The 18,710-nt window shown below is 34.6% G+C and overlaps 2 protein-coding genes across 2 annotated transcripts; one reads left to right on the top strand and one right to left on the bottom strand.

The window, feature by feature from the left end:
* Positions 1 to 3,041: 3,041 nt before the first annotated feature.
* On the bottom strand, positions 3,042 to 7,980 carry LOC146908078 (ribosome biogenesis protein BRX1 homolog 2-like). The gene is made up of 9 exons (XM_085724858.1): positions 7,913 to 7,980; positions 6,731 to 6,959; positions 6,099 to 6,240; positions 5,513 to 5,591; positions 5,209 to 5,333; positions 4,645 to 4,746; positions 3,706 to 3,774; positions 3,523 to 3,621; positions 3,042 to 3,419 (listed from the first exon to the last, which is right to left on the bottom strand). Exons 2-9 carry the CDS (start codon positions 6,940 to 6,942, stop codon positions 3,288 to 3,290), a joined length of 960 nt encoding a protein of 319 aa, XP_085580984.1. The 5' UTR covers positions 6,943 to 6,959; positions 7,913 to 7,980; the 3' UTR covers positions 3,042 to 3,287.
* A 2,534-nt stretch (positions 7,981 to 10,514) lies between these two features.
* On the top strand, positions 10,515 to 17,688 carry LOC146908079 (trafficking protein particle complex II-specific subunit 120 homolog). The gene is made up of 10 exons (XM_085726793.1): positions 10,515 to 10,981; positions 11,130 to 11,336; positions 11,776 to 11,958; positions 13,012 to 13,097; positions 13,266 to 13,325; positions 13,823 to 14,111; positions 14,390 to 14,685; positions 14,842 to 15,689; positions 16,118 to 17,059; positions 17,155 to 17,688. The coding sequence occupies exons 1-10, from the start codon at positions 10,568 to 10,570 to the stop codon at positions 17,373 to 17,375; spliced, it is 3,546 nt and encodes a 1,181-aa protein (XP_085582919.1). The 5' UTR covers positions 10,515 to 10,567; the 3' UTR covers positions 17,376 to 17,688.
* Positions 17,689 to 18,710: the final 1,022 nt, after the last annotated feature.

Raw genomic sequence — 18,710 nt, forward strand, 5'->3', positions numbered from 1 at the left:
AAAACAACTAAAACTGAAATAAAATACAAGCTTAACAGAAACCTAACAAAAGCAACTGTTTCCTAACTGATTATGAGATAGCTAAGACTAAGTCAAATGGGTCAAGTAGTATAAATACCATGTTGAGTTTGGAAATTAAAGCAGATAGTTAAAAATACCACGGTGCAGAAGTTTTGTGAATAAAATATGCAAGTTAGTCCTTAGAAGAGATTGGCATGGGTTGTAACATTCCGGATTTGCACCTTATTCCGGATTGGCATGGGTTTTTACATGTATTTTTACATGTTTTGTGCGTTCGCAAAAGATAAAGCAACCATTAAGCCAAATGTTTAACATTTCTATTTTCAGTTAAATCAATGTCAACAAGAACAAGATCATCAACACAAGTTAAGATTGCAATAAAACCAGCGGAAGAACTTTTAGTAAAATGTGAATAATCAGATAGATTTGGAATGAATATAATTCAAACTTAAGAGTGCTGAAGTTAGAGATTTGGATGTTTTTAGTAAAATGTGAATAATCAGATAGATTTGGAATGAATATAATTCAAACTTAAGAGTGCTGAAGTTAGAGATTTGGAAGATAAAAGTCAAAACTTATTTTTTGTCTAGAGACGAAGAGAGTAAGAGGCAAAGAAATAAAAGTCAAAGTTGTATTTTTAGCTTAAGCTGCCAATTTAGTTTTGAATGGCATATTTTGTGTCTAGTGTTTTTTGCTATTTCTCATTATTTGGATAATTAAATCCTACCCTTTTTCTTAAATTGTTAATTTGCATTATTGAGTTGGATCCGACTCTTCTAAAGTGAGCAACTCACTTTAGAGCAGGCACAGATCCACCTTGTTGGAAATGGGGGCAATTGACCCCACTTAATTGTTGTTTTTTAAACCAATAATCATATATTTATATGTATAAACCCCACTAGAATAATAATATTGACCCCACCCTCAACATAATTTATTCATTCCAATAAAGACAAAGTATAAATGAACATAGTGGAATTTATAAAGTTCATTCACGTGTAACTTACAGAACAAGTTAATTACTTTGGCTAGATTTTTATCCCTTTGAATTTTCTTCAAACAATTTTCTAATTTAGATGGGATTAGTGATCTTCCAAGGGTGATGGTGAAAACAAGAAGACATATTGCTTATCCGATGGTGTATTTACTTCTAAAGTTATCATTGCTTTTGCGGGTGGCTACTGCAGCTGTTGAAAGAAGTTTCTCTACTATGAATTATGTGAAGAATCAACTGCGCGATGAATTTTTAAATGGTTGTCTAGTAACATATATCGAGAATGATATATTTGATAGTGTTGAAAATTAAAAAAATCATACAACACTTTCAAAAGGTGAAGCCAAGAAGAGAGCAACTATACTTTTTAGATTTTAAGATGTCTTTCACTTTTTGATATACAATGGTACAATTTTTGTAATCTTTAACTTCTTCTTGATGATAATGATATTATCATTTTATCTCTTATGCATTATATATATATTTAAAATATTGATGATAAATGACATTGACCCCGCTTATCGAAATTTCTGAATCCGTCCCTGCTTTAGAGTGTAAAGTGAGTAATATCAACCATTAATTAACAGATCAAAAGTAGATATTGTACGATAGATCATAAGAATCACGAGTTTGTTAAAATAAAAACCCCAGACTTACTCACTTTGCATTTTAGAGGATCCAAACCCTATGGAGTTATAATTTGGAATGTTGTATTATTATTATGTTACTATGTTATATTGTGCATGTATTATTTATATTTTTTTTAATGTTTCTTATATTTGGTAAACTCATGTGTGTGTTCAGAGGTAGAGTCCGCAGACCCTCCAAAATCTTTCAAAGACTTTTGAATCTGACAACTGTGCATAAACAAACATATGCCACATCTTTAGAGCTTACTCAGCTGAGAAAACAAGACATATGCTGGTCAAATAAACAATCCAAGAAGAGCTTGTGAAGTGAATACCTTGTTATCAATACATTACACAGAAGGACTATCCGCTCATTGGGGAGAAGGGTGGTTACAACACCACCAACTGCACTGGAAATATTCTTCTTCATCTGCTCCAGTGTAACTCCTTTTTCATCCACCACCCGACCAGTAAGACTCGGCTTGTATTCCTTACATTCCAGAATACTCTTAATCATCACCATACATTGAATAAGAAATTGTTCAAATGACATTAGATTTGGCTCGGGATCTGTTATTCTATTCAAACAGAAGTCCATGACTGATGAAAGCACAAATTTATCCCCAAAGGAGTAAGGATGTCTTCCCTGAATGGCAACTAAAATTTTCATCAATTTGGTACATGCCCTCTTTATAAAGTCCCAAAATTTAGGATACTGCTTTTCAAAAGACGAATCTGCAGGCAAAGCAAATGTCCCCTGGGAGGTAAGACTAAAAGCAAGAAATAAGTAGCATTTTATGGACAAGAAAAAGCACAAAAGGCGAACAAATGCTATTTATTTTTTATTGCCACCAATATGAGAAAAGCACAAAAAGGGAACAAATGGTATTTATTTTTTCTTGCCACCAATATGAGAACTAGGCATTGTAGAGTGAGGGGGGAAGGAAATATTTAAAGGTTCAAATTTTAAAGGAAATATTTACTGTTGCACAAATCTGTCAAGACAACATATTTTAACATTCAGCAAGTAAAAACAATTTTGCAAACCAAACATACCCTTAGCCTAGGAACGCACACTTTGTTAAACAAGCTACTAAATGGAAAAAGGAAGCCAAGTGTTATTTTATATATAGGTTCCTAAATTTTTTTTTTTTTTAATAATATAGCTTCCCAAATATTTATGTTACTTTTTCAAAAGGGTCTTACAATTAGGGACGGAGGTGGTAATTCTTACTTCTCATGAGATTAATGAAAAAAATAAGCTGGTCATGTTTAAGGGCATAAGCCAAGTCAATCTTAGGCTAAAAACTACAACCTTGTCTGCTAAATACTACTTGACTAAAACACCTAATAAGAATATAAATATAGCAAAAATATATAGTGCAGGTTCGGCAGGGTAGGAAACAGTCACCAGAAAAACAATAATTTAAGAAAATAACATTACAGATCATAGTATCATAGTTTGATGGGAACAATCAAATAGAAGTACATCCCATATCTCCAATAGAACATATAAAGCAATTCGCAACATCAAAAAGCCGCTATAGAGAACGGACTGCCAGCCAAAAATCACCATTTCATGATGGATATAAGGTGAAATGTCCATTCTTGCTTTTAGTGAAAAGAGGCAGGTGAATTTAAGATTAATCTTTCCACATATCAGCAAACTCATCAGGCTCAAGAGGATTGGCCATCTCATGCATTTTCCTCCTTGTCTTTGCTTTGACCTTCTTTGCAAACGTTCCAGCCTTTTTCTTCTTCTGCAAAGCTCGGATCTACATCAATATAAAAAAGTTAAAAATATAACCAATATGTAGTTATTTTCAGTAGAAAATTACAGAAATTATAAGTGTACATTGAGAATATTTTGGTTGTTACCTGGTTTGGCGACACGTAGAGTGGATTCTCATATAAAGTCGGGCCTCCAAAACTGCCACCGAATATTTTAATCGGATTCAAGCAAAACCGTGGACCAACCTAAACAAGTAGCTTGCACACATCAGTTAAATGAATCTTAGGAATTGACAGATCAAATATAAATCGATAAGCCAATTTGCAGACCTCAATCAATGTCATTTTATCAAGGCTTCCACGGGGTAATTTGTCTGACTCATTGTGAGGAACAGAGATCTGCATGAGAATAAAAATGTGTTTTATTATGTAACATAGTTCAGTAAGCATCAATGACAACATAAAGTAGAAAATGAGAATCGCATTGCAAAGCCACATCTGAAAAAAATGCAAGTGTGCCAGCATAAAATAATACCTCTATCTTGTTTAAATTATCAAGACCTCCATACATTATAAAATAAGCAAAATTAAGTCCACCGGATTAGTATAAAAGTCATCAATGCATGAATAAGTAACACTGTAGATCCGTCAATCACATGTGGTAGCGTCATGGTGTTTAAGACATGCATACCTATGTGAAGAATCCATTTTCTTTTCTCCTAGACTAGAAGTGTAGACAATGTAATTACATGATAATAGCATCCAGTGGTTTACAAAAAATCAGTTGAAAGCTTTCCATGTAACCATAGTAAAACAATCATTTACTTCTTCGTTGATATAGTATATAAGGTTTTGGTTTGATCTTACATCAAATCTAGACACATGTCATAATATCATATTTCTATTGGTCTTCAGAGTAATTGTGTTTAAGTATATTTTTATTTTCATATACTTAAGCCTGTTTGTAAAGGAACCTAAGGCTAATGCTTTAATTTGAAATGTTCACAAACCCAGTTTATCCATCAGCAATGTTAGCAAAGAAAGAGGACATTTAGATTTGTCATCTCAATTTCACTCTAAGTCAAAAACTATGGCTAACCAAAACAATTGGCATAATTATAACCAAGATGCCAGCGCTTATTTGTTTTTAGCAGAGTGATGTTGAAAACAACAAACCAACAGATTTTAAAGTTTAAACTCGAAAATAATGCAAATTTGAAAACAATGTTATGCCAATTATTTAAATCTTTTGCAAATGCAAACACAAACCTGGTAATTTCGGAACCATATATGGTCATCAACAATCGAGAAAACAAAAACGTGGTCATGGAAAGGCTTAGCCTTTCTGTGGTCCTTCGGTGTTTCAAATATCTGGATGAAGAAAAGAAAAACTACGTCAGCAATAATCAAAATTGTGTATACTTTGATTATTCTAATAACCAAGAAAAAAATGCACGCGCGCGCACACACAATCCACACCCCTCTTCAAATACATAACTCAAGTACAAGAACCAAAACTACAGAAAATTGTGAACAGGAATAAATGCTTAGCCCGCATTCTACACAATTAAAATTTTAAACCATGACAAGAGCCAAACATAACATTTATAGACTTCTCAAGTCAACGGTGACAGATTAAGAAACTTTTAACCATATAGATATATGACAATAGATCACAAATACGTCAGAAAAATGCACATACAACTTTCGATCATACTAGGAACTCATACAACGCAACACCCCCAAATCACCACCAAACTAAGATGGTATTATCGAAATGACCTTAACTTTTGAATCCAAAACTGTGCATAGAAGAGTAATCAAACCAAATACCTGTAACAGCATCTCCTTCAACAATTTCCAGTATGCATCTTTTTCAAAATTTAATGAAAATGTCAAAAGAGGACGAGAGCCTTTTAGGTGATTCCCAGTAAGCTTCAATTCCTCCATTGTGTGCACTGGAAAGCAGTGACGGTAAAAGAGAAACTAGTAAAATGGCCTCGGAGAGAAAGAGAGGCGGTCATAATTCAAAAAGAAGAATGAAGAACTGGATTACTGATCCTAGAATACTATATAATCATAGCAAGGAAATTGGTTTATGTAGTAACCTTAAGATAACAAACAGATAGAATATTACCGGCACTAACTAAAAATTTAACAGACGGGCCGTTGGGGCATTTTGCCATCCAGAGATAAAGATCTTTTGCCTTCCTGCACTGAAATTCACATACAAAGAAGGTAGATATAAGATAGTTATCCAAATGTTACAAATAGACTAGACTTGCTCGAGATTAATAACTGGAACTCAAACTCGAGATTAAATGGAAAATGTTGTCTCAGTCGCCAGATTTAAAAAATAAGTAAACTGCGTAAATACATAGAAAACCAATTTGGGAGGGGAAACAAAGGAGTGAAAGTGTTCTACACTTTAAAATTTAAAATGGATAAAAAAAAATCTACAAGACACAAGAATCAGTTGCGTAATCCATAACAAAAAGGAAACAGATTATATCAATTTGAAATTAACCAACAATAACATATTGCATTAGATCTAAATATCAACATTTTTTTAGGGAATCTAAATATCAACATAGAAATAATTCCTCACACCATAAACAAACAGTCAATTTTCTAACTCAACAACAACATAGCATAGCTCATAAACATAATGCATAGATGTCACTGAAAAACCTTATGTCATAAAAAATGTTTAAAAAGAATACCTCAAAAAATAAACACGACGAACAGTTTTTGAGCTCAACAAGCTCATTCAAGGTGGCGCCCTTAGTTTCTTTCGATTCAACCTTGTTATCCTTTTTGCAATGAGGCAGAAGCGATACCAAGTTCAACATCAAATGTCGGTACCTATAATAAGTTTATGATCAATACCATATTCAAAAGCCAATAACCCACAATAAAAGTCAAAGAAGTATATTTGTGCTTAATTTCACACACAAACATGAGCGTTCTGACATAATTATTTTACTGCACACAAAGAGCTTGTTTGGATTGCATTATTTAAATTTATCTACGGGGAATAAACACTTGTGAGACTGTTAGGGACAACTTCTAGAAACAACATATGAAATGTCTATAAACTGTTTTCATCATCTTCCATGAGCTCTCCAAGATAGTTTATGGATACAACTTATAACTTACATCGAAACCATTTGACATTAATTTAATTTTTGTTGCAGAAATAACTTATAAATAAGCACTTACAAGATACACCCTTACAGCATAATAACTTAACTAAGTTGTTTGCCAAACATAACCAAAATAAACAAATCCAAACTCAAAACAAGCACAAACTGTGCGGATACAGCAAAATATATTTGGGTTTTGAGATTTGTACCTGTAAACAATACGCCTAGAGCAAGTAACCAAAACTTTCTCTTTGTTCCTGAATACAGGTGAAGCACCATTATCCTTAGCCTCAATTTCATTCTCATTATCATTCTTATCCTTCCATCCCAAAAGGGTCCTCACTGGTCTCTCTGGAGCAACATCCTCCTTTTTGGGCACGGCCTCAGCTTCAGCCTTTTCACTTCGCTTTCTCTTCCCCATGTGGTTTGGCTACAAATCTATCACATAATATAAATTAAATCATCTTCCCCATGTGGTTTGGCTACAAATCTATCACATAATACATTTAATTCATATATGTCATTAGTGTAAAAAGTTTTTACACTGTCGATCAATCATAACTGGTAGAACGTTAAAAAAGTTTGATGCTTATCATAATCACTTCAAAAGTCACACACATGATCGGTTGCTTGAGATATAGTGACAGTGCCTGAAAATTAAAACTTTAGACCTGTTTCGATTGACTTATTTTAGCTTATCTACTTGCATAAGTTATCTGAGACTGCTTGGGGGAACTTATGAAACCAGATTAAGACATATTCATAAGCTGTTGTCAGCTTATTTGCATAAGTTCTCCAAGATGGCTTGTTAAAACAGCTTATAGCTTATAACAATTCAACTTAATCTTATCTTTTTTCCCTATAAATAGCTTATACATAACCGTAAGCTGCAAATAAGCTGTTTATCCAAACAGGGTCTTGCATTAAAACTAATGATACATGATCCATTTAGCTACAAAATAAATTTTTGTCAATGACCCATTTGCCACTTTGATTCAATATAACATTTTGACAGTGACCCATTTGATTTCTTCAGAGCAACATAAGCATGCACGAGGGCAATGAAACGAAATAAGAGAGAACAAAATTACTGAACTCGGTGCTAGAAGCAACTATATTCTAGCAATAAACGAACAAAAGCTTCTAATGAAGCTAATTACAAGCATACACAAACAATCACATTCTAGGAACTTTTCCGTGAATGAAATTACTACACGAATTGTATACATCCTTGAATTTCTTGCTAAAATCCCTAAATTAAGCTAGTGTTTATACAAACGCATTAATGTAGAAGTTGAAGCTACAAGTAAATTGGTGTTCAATTGATAGAAAACGAAAAACGGATGCAAATTAATCTTGATTCTGACAGAGAGAGAGAGAAAGAAGCTTACGGAGCTGCGACGATTTCGGTGGAAGGCGCCGATTGAAGATGAAGCAGGTGGGAGAGTCCAAAAACCCTAATGGTTATTTAAATATGATTTAAACCATTAGGGTTTAAATATGATTTATTTTTTAATCCATGCAAATATAAACATTTTTGCTTTAGATCATTTTTGTATTGTTTTACACTGTGTTTGGTAGAGGAGAAAAAGGAGAGAGAGAAGTTGAAGAGAGAGACATACTTCTCTTGTTTGGTTGTGGTGAGAAAGAGAGAAGAGAGAGTTAAAATCTGTGGGGCCCACTGTTTTTTTAGTCTTCTCATGTATGAGAAGAAACAGGCGAGAGAGTTGCAATTTTTGCAATTTCCCAATTATGCCCTCCATTGCATCAAGAAAAGACAAAAACGTAAATATATAACGGAATGCTTGTGTAGGTGAAGTTTATCGCACTTTTAATTAATTTCATAGTAAAAAAAATCCTCAAAATAAATTAACTTAGCAACAAAAATAATATGAACCACACTTCCGTATAAAAATATTAACTTATTTTCTTACGTACTATAAAAAATTAACCACACTTCCGTACTATAACTTAATAAAAATTATTCATTTTTTAATTAATTCAAATAAAAATTTTAGTTAACGTTGATAAAAAAAAATGTATTGCAGGTAATATAAATTATTTTTTCACAAAAGGGAACATAAATTATGTTTTCCTACTCCAAACAATTATTTAGTTTCTTTTTATTTTGTTTAAGGGTATTCTTGTCCTTTAAAAGAAATTACATTATTCTCTCTCTTCTATCTCTCTTATCTTTCTCTTCTACCAAACATTACATCAAATCTACTCAATTTCTCACCGTTTTCTTTCTTCTCAAACTCTCTCTTACCTATTTCTCTCTTCACAATTTCTCTTCGTAACCAAACACACCCTAGTTTTTAAAAAAATATTGAAATTTTTCAAACAGGTAACATCTCAAAAAGCATTATAAACGGAGTAGTGACTAAATGCTTTAAATTTGTTGGATAGTTTATCTTAGGCAAGGGTTGGATAGATCAATTGGTTTGAGTTAAAAAAGATTGGGTTAATTATGTTTCTAATCCCTATAAAATAGCGACCTTGTAAGTTTAGTCCCTACTTAATTTTAATAGCATTTTTAGTCCCTAATTTTGTTCTGCTCTGAGTATTAGTCCCTACTCAATTCAAATTTGTTTAATTTATGCTTAAACTCTTAAATTTTTGAACAATTTTTTGCAGACATGTTTAGAACATTACTAAAAGTTCGTCCGCAAAAAATTATTGCAAAATTTGATTTCTACATCCAGATTTTATTACTTTTTATCTTTAACTTTTGTCGTTTTAAAAAATTCATATTTAATTCATTTCATGTCAGAAAATTCTAAATTTTAGTAAACGAACCTTTCATAGTGTTCTAATCTTGTCTCAAAAAAATCGTTCAAAAATTTAAGAGTTTAAGGATAATTAATCAAACTTTGTTTTAGCAGGGACTAAAATTATAAGTAATTTTTTTTATAGGGACTAAAAATGCTATTAAAATTAAGTAGGGACTAAACTTACAAGGTCGCTATTTTATAGGGACTAGAAACATAATTAACCCAAAAAGATTTAATGAAAAACAATATAATTGTGAAATAAAAAAAAGGTTTAAATGTGTCATTGGTCCCTGCACTTTCATCAGATTTTGGCATTGGTCCCTGCACTTTTTATTGTTTGGCATTGGTCCCTGCACTTTGTAAAAATATTGGTATTGGTCCCTCCGTTAACTTTCTGTTAAAAAAAAACACAAAACTAACGGAGTGCCACGTGGCCCAATCATTTCATGCCACGTGGCACCAATACCAATATTTTTGCAAAGTGCAGGGACCAATACCAATATTTTTACAAAGTACAGGGACCAATACCAATAGTTTTGTGTTTTTTTAACAGAAAGTTAATAGAGGGAAAGTGCAGGGACCAATGCCAAAATCTGATGAAAGTGCAGGGACTAAAGGCATATTTAAGCCTAAAAAAAATTACTCGTCGATTTCAATGGATTCATGAACATGATGTTATTGTATTTTCTCTTAGCCAAAAACTAGTCGTTAGGTTTAAAGTCAATTTTAGCCTGAAATCTCACATTCAAATTGTTTTTTCTTTGTCCTTTTAAAAAAATGATGCTTATAGTATTTCATTAGATAACAACTCGTTAATACATGACGGTACATCAACAAAAGTACGAGGATTAGCTAAAAATGTCACATCCCTAGCTAATGTATAAGCTACCTCATCGCTTATCTCCGACTAAACTCAACATGAGTTTGTTAAAATTAAGCTAGAACAACATCTACATTAAGCTAATATAGTACTGAATTTCGTAATGTTATGATTTATGTTGTTGAAAAGTCTATAACTATCTTCACATTTAACTCAAAATCCACATTAGAAAGTAGATCATGCACCAAATTGATTGCATGAAGCAATCCCGAAAGATTCACAAATTTTTGTGGAGCAAATAGGCAGTGACCAAAGTGTCTTGGAAAAACAAATCTTCCTTCACCATTTTAATTTTTTTATCGAGTTTAAATTTGTGTCCTTTTAGGTCATTTTACAGTGAGAAAGAGCAAGTAACTAACTAACCAACGACTCCGACGATCACACAGAATGGAATGGAACCAGAAGTAAGCATAGAAGGGTCTTCCACAATCCAAATCGCCGTAATCCCAATCGGACTAATCCCACCACCACTCCTCCGCGACTACTACTCCCTCCTCCTCCCACTCCACACCATCCCTCTCTCCGCCATCACCTCCTTCTACACCGAACACCAGAAATCCCCTTTCGCTTATCAACCCTGGGATTCCGGTTCACTCCGCTTCAAATTCGTCCTCGGCGGCGCTACTCCGAGTCCCTGGGAAGATTTTCAATCGCATCGGAAAACTCTTGCTGTTGTTGGCATTGTTCATTGTCCTTCTTCCTTGGATCATCTTAATGATGTTGTTGATCAGTTTGCAAGTTCCTGTAAATCTTATCCTTCTTCGCTTGTTGATCGCTGCTTTGCGTTTTACCCTAATGATTCTCAGGTAGTGAGAAAATGATGGTTACCAAATGATTGTATTTTAGTTATATAAGCTTATAAGCTAGTAAAAATAAGCTATAAGCTCGTTACCAAATGAGCTATCAACTCGTGAAAAAAAGACAGTTTATTTATTGTTTTGTTTTTTGTTGTAGCTTGAGGATGGAAGCAAGAGAGGTGGAAATTTGAGGTTGTTTCCACCTGCGGATCGTGCAACGTTAGAGTTTCATTTGAATACTATGATGCAAGAAGTAGCTGCTTCGTTGCTAATGGAGTTTGAGAAGTGGGTGCTTCAAGCAGAATCTTCTGGAACTATTCTCAAGACGCCTTTGGATTCTCAAGCTAGTCTCAGCTCAGAGGAGGTGTTCATGTTTTAGGTGTCATGAATCATGATTATTATTGTTGTTTTTTATTTTTATATCTTGGCGGTGTTATGTGTTATAATGTGGATTTTGATTTTTGGTTTCGTGTTATTGGCTCTGTTTGGATAAACAGCTCAATTAAGAGCTTATAGTATAATAGCTTACCATCTACGTACTTATGTATAAGCTATTTCCATAACAGAAGATAAAATAATTTCAAACTGTTTTAATATAAGCTGTTTTCATAAGCCATTTTGGAGAGCTTCTAAAAATAAGCTTAAAACAACTTATGGACATGCCATAAGGTGTTTCTATAAGTTGTTCCAAACAGTTTCTCAAATTCTTATGTTGATACGTTCAGCTCAAATAAGCCAATTCAAACAGGCCTTGTTGTGAAGTTCAATTTGATTGATCTTTTGTGTGTTTGTGTGGAATGCAGGTTATCAAGGCCAAAAAACGGAGACTTGGGCGTGCTCAGAAGACGATTGGTGATTACTGCCTGCTGGCAGGTTCTCCTGTTGATGCTAATCGTCATTATTCTACTGCATTAGAACTTGGCAGGTCGACTGGGGATTACTTCTGGTATGCTGGTGCATTGGAGGGCAGTGTTTGTGCCTTGCTGGTATTTTTTTTCCCTCTTCTTTTCGTGCTTTCATTCTGAGTTTGATTAAAAATTGAATAGTGTTTTTTAAAAAAAACAATAATAATTAAAGATTGTGGACTGTATGGCTAGGCAATCCACATGCGTTGTGTTTTTCATTGGAACCGGTGAAGTAATGTGGGTACATAAAAACTTCTCTTCGTTATGAGTTTTGTGAACCCTATCTCTGATTGCATCCAAAGTGCGTGTTTGGTTTGGATTCATGGTAGAGAGTTTTTTTTTCCTCTATTGTCAAATGTGGTTTTAGTAAATATCCAGATCTGTGGTGTGGTTACTCACAATCAAGATTCTTGCTTGCAAACTTTGGTCAAACTCAAATTTGACTAAATCACCACGATTGTAAAATCCTTACCCAAATATACACTAAACACTGCTTTTGTGTGGTGATTAGTTTTGCATTTTGAAAATGGAAGGGATCGAGACATGCAGCCGTAGTGGTTTTTTATGTGTCCACTGTTAACTGCTTTTTCAAGTGCTTAATTGTTTTTTTATTTGCTGACAACGTATGAACAATTACTTACTTTGTATATAATTTATTTAGAAAGCATGAACTAGTAGACTAGAGTATCGACAGTTTAAGGCTCCAATGTCTAAAATCTTTATCCTCTAATTTGTGCTCCAATTAAGCTAGATTTCGGTTCTTAGAAGGGAAAGATGATATGTTCATACGGCTATCAAATGAATCTTGTCTTCGTTTTTACTCAAGAATTCAAGGGCATGAGGTTTAGGCGGAAATTAGTTGACCTTGGAAATGCTGCATGTCATATATAATTTGGTTATTGATTCAATTTATAGACAGTTTTCTGGCATTGCATGGTATCTGCAGTATAAATATTGTAGTATATTTCTATAAATTGAGAGTAGTGGCAGGCAGTGCATGCTACATCGCATAGGAGTATAGATATAAGTCATATGACGACCATGATTGTCCTGTAAAATGAACACGCTCTTGTCTACATTCACATTTAGTGTTATTTATTTCTTTTCATTTTTATGGTTGACCGTATGGGCCAGAAAGATTCAATCTTGGAGGATGAAGTTAGATATCGTTATAATAGTGTCATCTTGCATTACAAGAAGTCACAAGATAATACTCAGCGGTAAGAAGTTATCCTTTGAGGTTTGAGCCTTCATTAACCGATTTCTCTGATGTCTATTGCTTAGCTGTGCTTTCCCTAGTTATATTACTCAATCTATATTTACGCGTCATGCTGATTATTCCAATTTTTATTTTTTTATTTCTTAGTGTTTTTATTTCTTTTGTGTAGAGTTTCCCCCATAACTTTTGAACTTGAAGCTACTTTGAAATTAGCAAGGTTCCTTTGCAGGTACGTTCTTTGCTGTGCTTTACAATGTGATAAATGTGCTATGTTGATGCCCATTATGAATACGTAATTCAATTAGCTTGAGTATTCTGAGAAGTATCTAAGCACTTGAGTACCCTCCCTAAGAAGCTAGCCATCAAGGCGGAGAACCAAGTCACTTAAATTCTCTACTGAGCATCCCACACTACTAATTGTTTGACCAGGGCACCCCATAGTACCCAAATCTCTATCATCTTGAATACATGCACCGCGACGAGCCATTATGAATTTTGCATTTCACTGTTTAATTTCTTGAAGTTAGACCAGCATTTCAATTGAATGATGCTTCATCAATTTTTAAATTTCATGCTCCTGTTTACTCAAAACAGTTGGTATTTTACATATGAGATTTAGAATATCTATACTAGTTTGTTATCAAGAGGAATTTAGGTGTATCAAGCAATATGTTTCTCTTTTTATTATTTGAAAACCAATTTTGGCTGAATTCTCTCAATCAACAGGCGAGAGCTGGCCAAGGAGGTGGTGGAGTTGTTAACCACAGCTGCAGATGGTGCTAAATCTTTAATTGATGCAAGTGATAGACTCATATTATACATTGAAATAGCTCGTTTGTATGGTAGTCTTGGATACCAGAGGAAAGCCGCTTTCTTTTCGAGACAGGTTGCTCAGTTATATTTGCAGCAAGAAAATAGGCTGGCTGCAATTAGTGCAATGCAAGTTTTGGCAATGACCACAAAAGCTTATCATGTTCAAAATAGATCATCGGTTTCCGATCATTTTATTCATAATGTGAGTATACACACATCACCCATCAAAACTCCTTATTTCTTTGGATACTCGAAACACCTATGGCCTAGCTTATGTTACTTTAAAAATATAACTATTTTATGTATTGGAGAGAAATTTTTGATTGATTTGTCGTACTTTTTTTAAACTAGAAATTATTACTTGCTATGATAGTAAACTGTTACTGCTTGTCTCTTATTTGCTTTTGGAAACATCTCTTATTTTGCTGCTAAAACTTTTCCAGTTATAAAAATGTAATTTAAATCGTTGCTTCTTCACAGAAGGGAATTGGATCAGATAAACCTGATGGTGGGAAAATATATCACCAATCAGTTGTCTCATTGTTTGAGTCTCAATGGAGTACCATCCAGATGGTTGTATTAAGAGAAATTCTGCTCTCTGCAGTTCGTGCCGGAGATCCTCTTACTGCATGGAGTGCAGCGGCACGACTACTTAGGTCCTACTATCCTCTAATAACTCCTGCTGGGCAAAATGGTCTTGCTAATGCACTTTCGAATTCGTCCGAGAGGCTACCACCAGGGACTCGTTGTGCTGATCCCGCCTTACCTTTTATAAGGTATTTACTGGGTTAAAGAATTTTTTTTCACGCAATTCATCATGACCAAGTCATATTCCTTCATCTTCCCTTTCAAGTCAAGTTTTTCAAATGCTAATTTGGTCAATTACATTAATTTTGGAGAGCTAATCCAAGAAACAATTTAATTATTTTCAGGGTGCATTCTTTTCCTGTCCACCCAACACAAATGGACATTGTTAAATGTAATCCTGCTAGAGAAGACTGGTGGGTGGGTTCTGCTCCTTCAGGCCCTTTCATTTACACGCCATTCAGTAAAGGAGATCCAAATAATATCAAGAAGCAAGAGCTTGTTTGGATTGTTGGAGAGCCGATCCAGGTTTTAGTGGAATTGGCAAACCCGTGTGGCTTTGATTTAAGAGTCGATAGCATATATCTCTCTGTGCATTCAGGAAATTTTGATGCTTTTCCTGTGAGCATAAGCCTTCTACCAAATTCTTCAAAAGTGATTACCTTATCTGGCATTCCAACATCAGTGGGGCCAGTTACAATTCCTGGGTGCATCGTTCATTGTTTTGGTGTTATTACTGAACACCTGTTTAAAGAGGTTGACAATCTGCTTCTTGGGGCCGCACAAGGGCTTGTCCTTTCTGACCCTTTCCGGTGTTGTGGATCTCCAAAGTTGAAGAATGTATCTGTTCCAAGTATTTCTGTAGTACCGCCACTTCCATTGCTGATATCACATGTTGTTGGAGGTGATGGGGCCATCATTTTGTACGAAGGCGAAATTCGTGATGTGTGGATAAGTCTGGCCAATGCAGGCACAGTTCCAATTGAGCAGGCACATATTTCACTGTCCGGGAAAAATCAAGATTCTGTAATTACATATTCTTCTGAAACATTAAAATCTCACCTCCCTCTAAAGCCTGGAGCAGAAGTTACATTCCCTGTGACTTTGCGAGCCTGGCAGGTTGGTGTGGCAGATGCTGATAATACGAGGCACTCCAAAGATGCAAGTTGCCCATCACTGTTGATACACTACGCCGGTACTGTCTTCAAGACATCATTATTTTCTTGCTTTCATGATGAGTTTAGAAGTTCAGTCTACAGGCCTTACATTGGAATACATTCAGATCAAAACCTTTTGTGGATCTGAATATTTTATTCATTTAGATTGTGCAGCGTTATTTGCCCCCTTTTCAATTTTTCCATGTTTCCTCTCCCCCTTTTGTTATATCAGTATCATTGTTCTCTTGCATTTAGTCCTGTCCCATCGTAAATAGTTGAAATATGTTTGACAAGGTTCCTTATGTAGCTCCCATCTTATGGCACACTGGCATTCTCTATTTTAGCAATAACATGCATTATTGATTTGTCATTTGGTGGTTTCATGTGCTGCTGTGCTGAGGACTGTTACTAACTTGTGCTTGTCCTTTTATATCTGGTACTACGGCTCTTTCCATGTTTATTTCAGGTCCACTGAAAACATCTGAAGATCCAAACGCTGTATCCCCCGGTAGACGCCTTGTTGTTCCCCTGCAGATTTGTGTTTTGCAGGGTTTGTCTTTTGTGAAGGCTCAGCTGCTTTCAATGGAATTTCCTGCTCATGTTAGTGAAAATCTTCCTAAGTTGGATGATGTGAATAATAGTTCCAATGGAGGACATGTTAACTCAGAGTCAAAAATGGACAGATTGGTGAAAATAGATCCTTTCAGAGGAAGCTGGGGACTGCGTTTTCTTGAACTTGAGCTGTCTAATCCAACTGATGTTGTATTTGAAATCAATGTCTCTGTCAAACTGGAGAACAACAGTAACGAGGACAGTCATTTAGCTGATCAGGATGCTACAGAATACGGCTATCCTACAACAAGAATTGATAGAGATTGCTCAGCAAGGGTTCTTGTGCCTCTTGAGCATTTTAAATTACCTGTTCTTGATGATTCCTTTTTATCGAAGGATACTCATACAGATGGGATTGGTGGAGGAAGAAATTCATCATTCTCTGAAAAGAGCAGCAAAGCCGAACTCAATGCTTGCATCAAGAACCTTGTATCTAGGATTAAGGTTCAATGGCACTCGGGACGCAATAGCTCTGGAGAGTTAAATATCAAGGATGCTATCCAGGCTGCTCTACAGACATCAGTCATGGATGTGTTGCTGCCAGATCCACTGACATTTGGCTTCAAGCTTGTTAGAGATGAATCTGATTTAGATAATCTTGATCCTGTTAAAGAATCTGATTTACCTGAATCCCCTGCTTCCAAAAGTTCCGTGCTTGCACATGAAATGACACCAATGGTAGTTGTGGTCCATAATAACACAAAGGATACGATCAAAATTAATCTTAACATTACATGCAGAGATGTAGCTGGGGAAAACTGTGTAGATGGTACCAAATCAACTGTTCTGTGGACCGGTAATATTCAATTTTTGTTTGTTCTCTGTAATTGGTATGCATTCATATGGTTTTCTAACATTGTACTGTCTTGCCAAAATCAATTCTTTTTTCAGGTGTCCTGAGTGAAATTACCATTGAAATCCCCCCACTTCAGCAAATCAAACATTCTTTTTGCCTGCATTTCCTTGTCCCAGGAGAGTATACGCTACTCGCCGCAGCAGTGATCGATGATGCAAATGACATCCTTCGGGCTCGTGCTAGGGCAACTTCAGCTGCTGAGCCAATTTTTTGCCGTGGACCACCATATCACCTTCGTGTTCTTGGGAATACATGAACAAATTTTCTCCTTAAATGTTATGATATCATTGTATGCTAAAATGTGTAGATTTCATTGGATTATTTAGAGTGATGCGGTTAAGTTACACGCGGTAATGCTCCTTGAGCTCTTGTGGTTGAAACTTGGAAGTTTACTTTCCAATTTAAGAATTCAACAGAAGAAATAACTTGGGGGGTTTTGTCTGTAAATCATGTGGGATTGTACTATGATGAGACAGTGATTTTGAAATTTGTTTATTTTGGGACTGTACTAATGTTTGTTCCTGATACAGTTTTTTTTTTATTAAATATCATAATTTCACCTTTAACAAGTTTGAACTGAATTACCTAAAAGATTTTATGCTAGCATCTGCTATAAAACAACGACGTTGAACACAGTTATGATGTTAATGTTGTGACAATGCAACAATTTAAGGGTCTTGATACGAAAAATTGAGATAAAGATGTCATGTACTTTAATACTCCCTTCGTTTCAAAATACATGTCCAAGTCAACCACTTCACATATGTCAATGCATAATTTTGACCGTTAATATCTTTAATTATCTAAAGTAAAAGATTATAAAAATTTAATATTTTAAAAATATTTGTCGAGACAAATCAAACATCATCTTACATGCTAATATTTGTATTAAACATTAGTTAAAAAATATGGTCAAAGTAAGTCAAGTGAATAGTGCACATTGCAAAAATTGGACATGTATTTTGAAACGAATGGAGTATTTCTTTTCGAGAATTAATTTGTCGTTTTTCATTACAAGCAATTTGCAAGATATAATTATCAGCTAATTATTTGACTAACAAGAGGGTCTTAATTAGGTTGCATAGGTTTAGACACCATTCATAATGAACTTGAACAAGTCCTCTCTTTCATCCTTGTAAAATACGAACATACTTCATTTTTTTTTTAGAGTAGCATCAGTGACAAAACTTTTGTTCTTCATCGCTTTGTCGTTTTCAGCTCTATGTTCTTCATCACTTCAAAATCCACAAGTGGAAAGCCGTAAAGTCTGCATCATCATTCACAAAGACTATTTGTAATTTGAAAACAATAAAATTACACACCAACTAGAGAACATTCGTATTTTGTAACACTGCAAGCAAAGACTTTTTAAGGTTTTGATTTGATTTTACTATCTATTAAGTTGAATTATCGATTGCTTTGACCATGTACAATGGGAAATTTTTTTCAATAACCTTCAACACCCACTTTTTCAATTCCCAACACTCCACATCATTTTCTCTCTCTTAATTCAACACCCATTCAATTTTTACTACTCCAATAGTTTTCATTCAACACCCTACCCCACTACTTTTTATTTCTTATTCTTATT

Source organism: Medicago sativa, chromosome 7 (assembly GCF_051527215.1).
Source record: "Medicago sativa cultivar Bolivia chromosome 7, Bolivia_mono, whole genome shotgun sequence".
Classification (NCBI taxonomy): domain Eukaryota; kingdom Viridiplantae; phylum Streptophyta; class Magnoliopsida; order Fabales; family Fabaceae; genus Medicago; species Medicago sativa.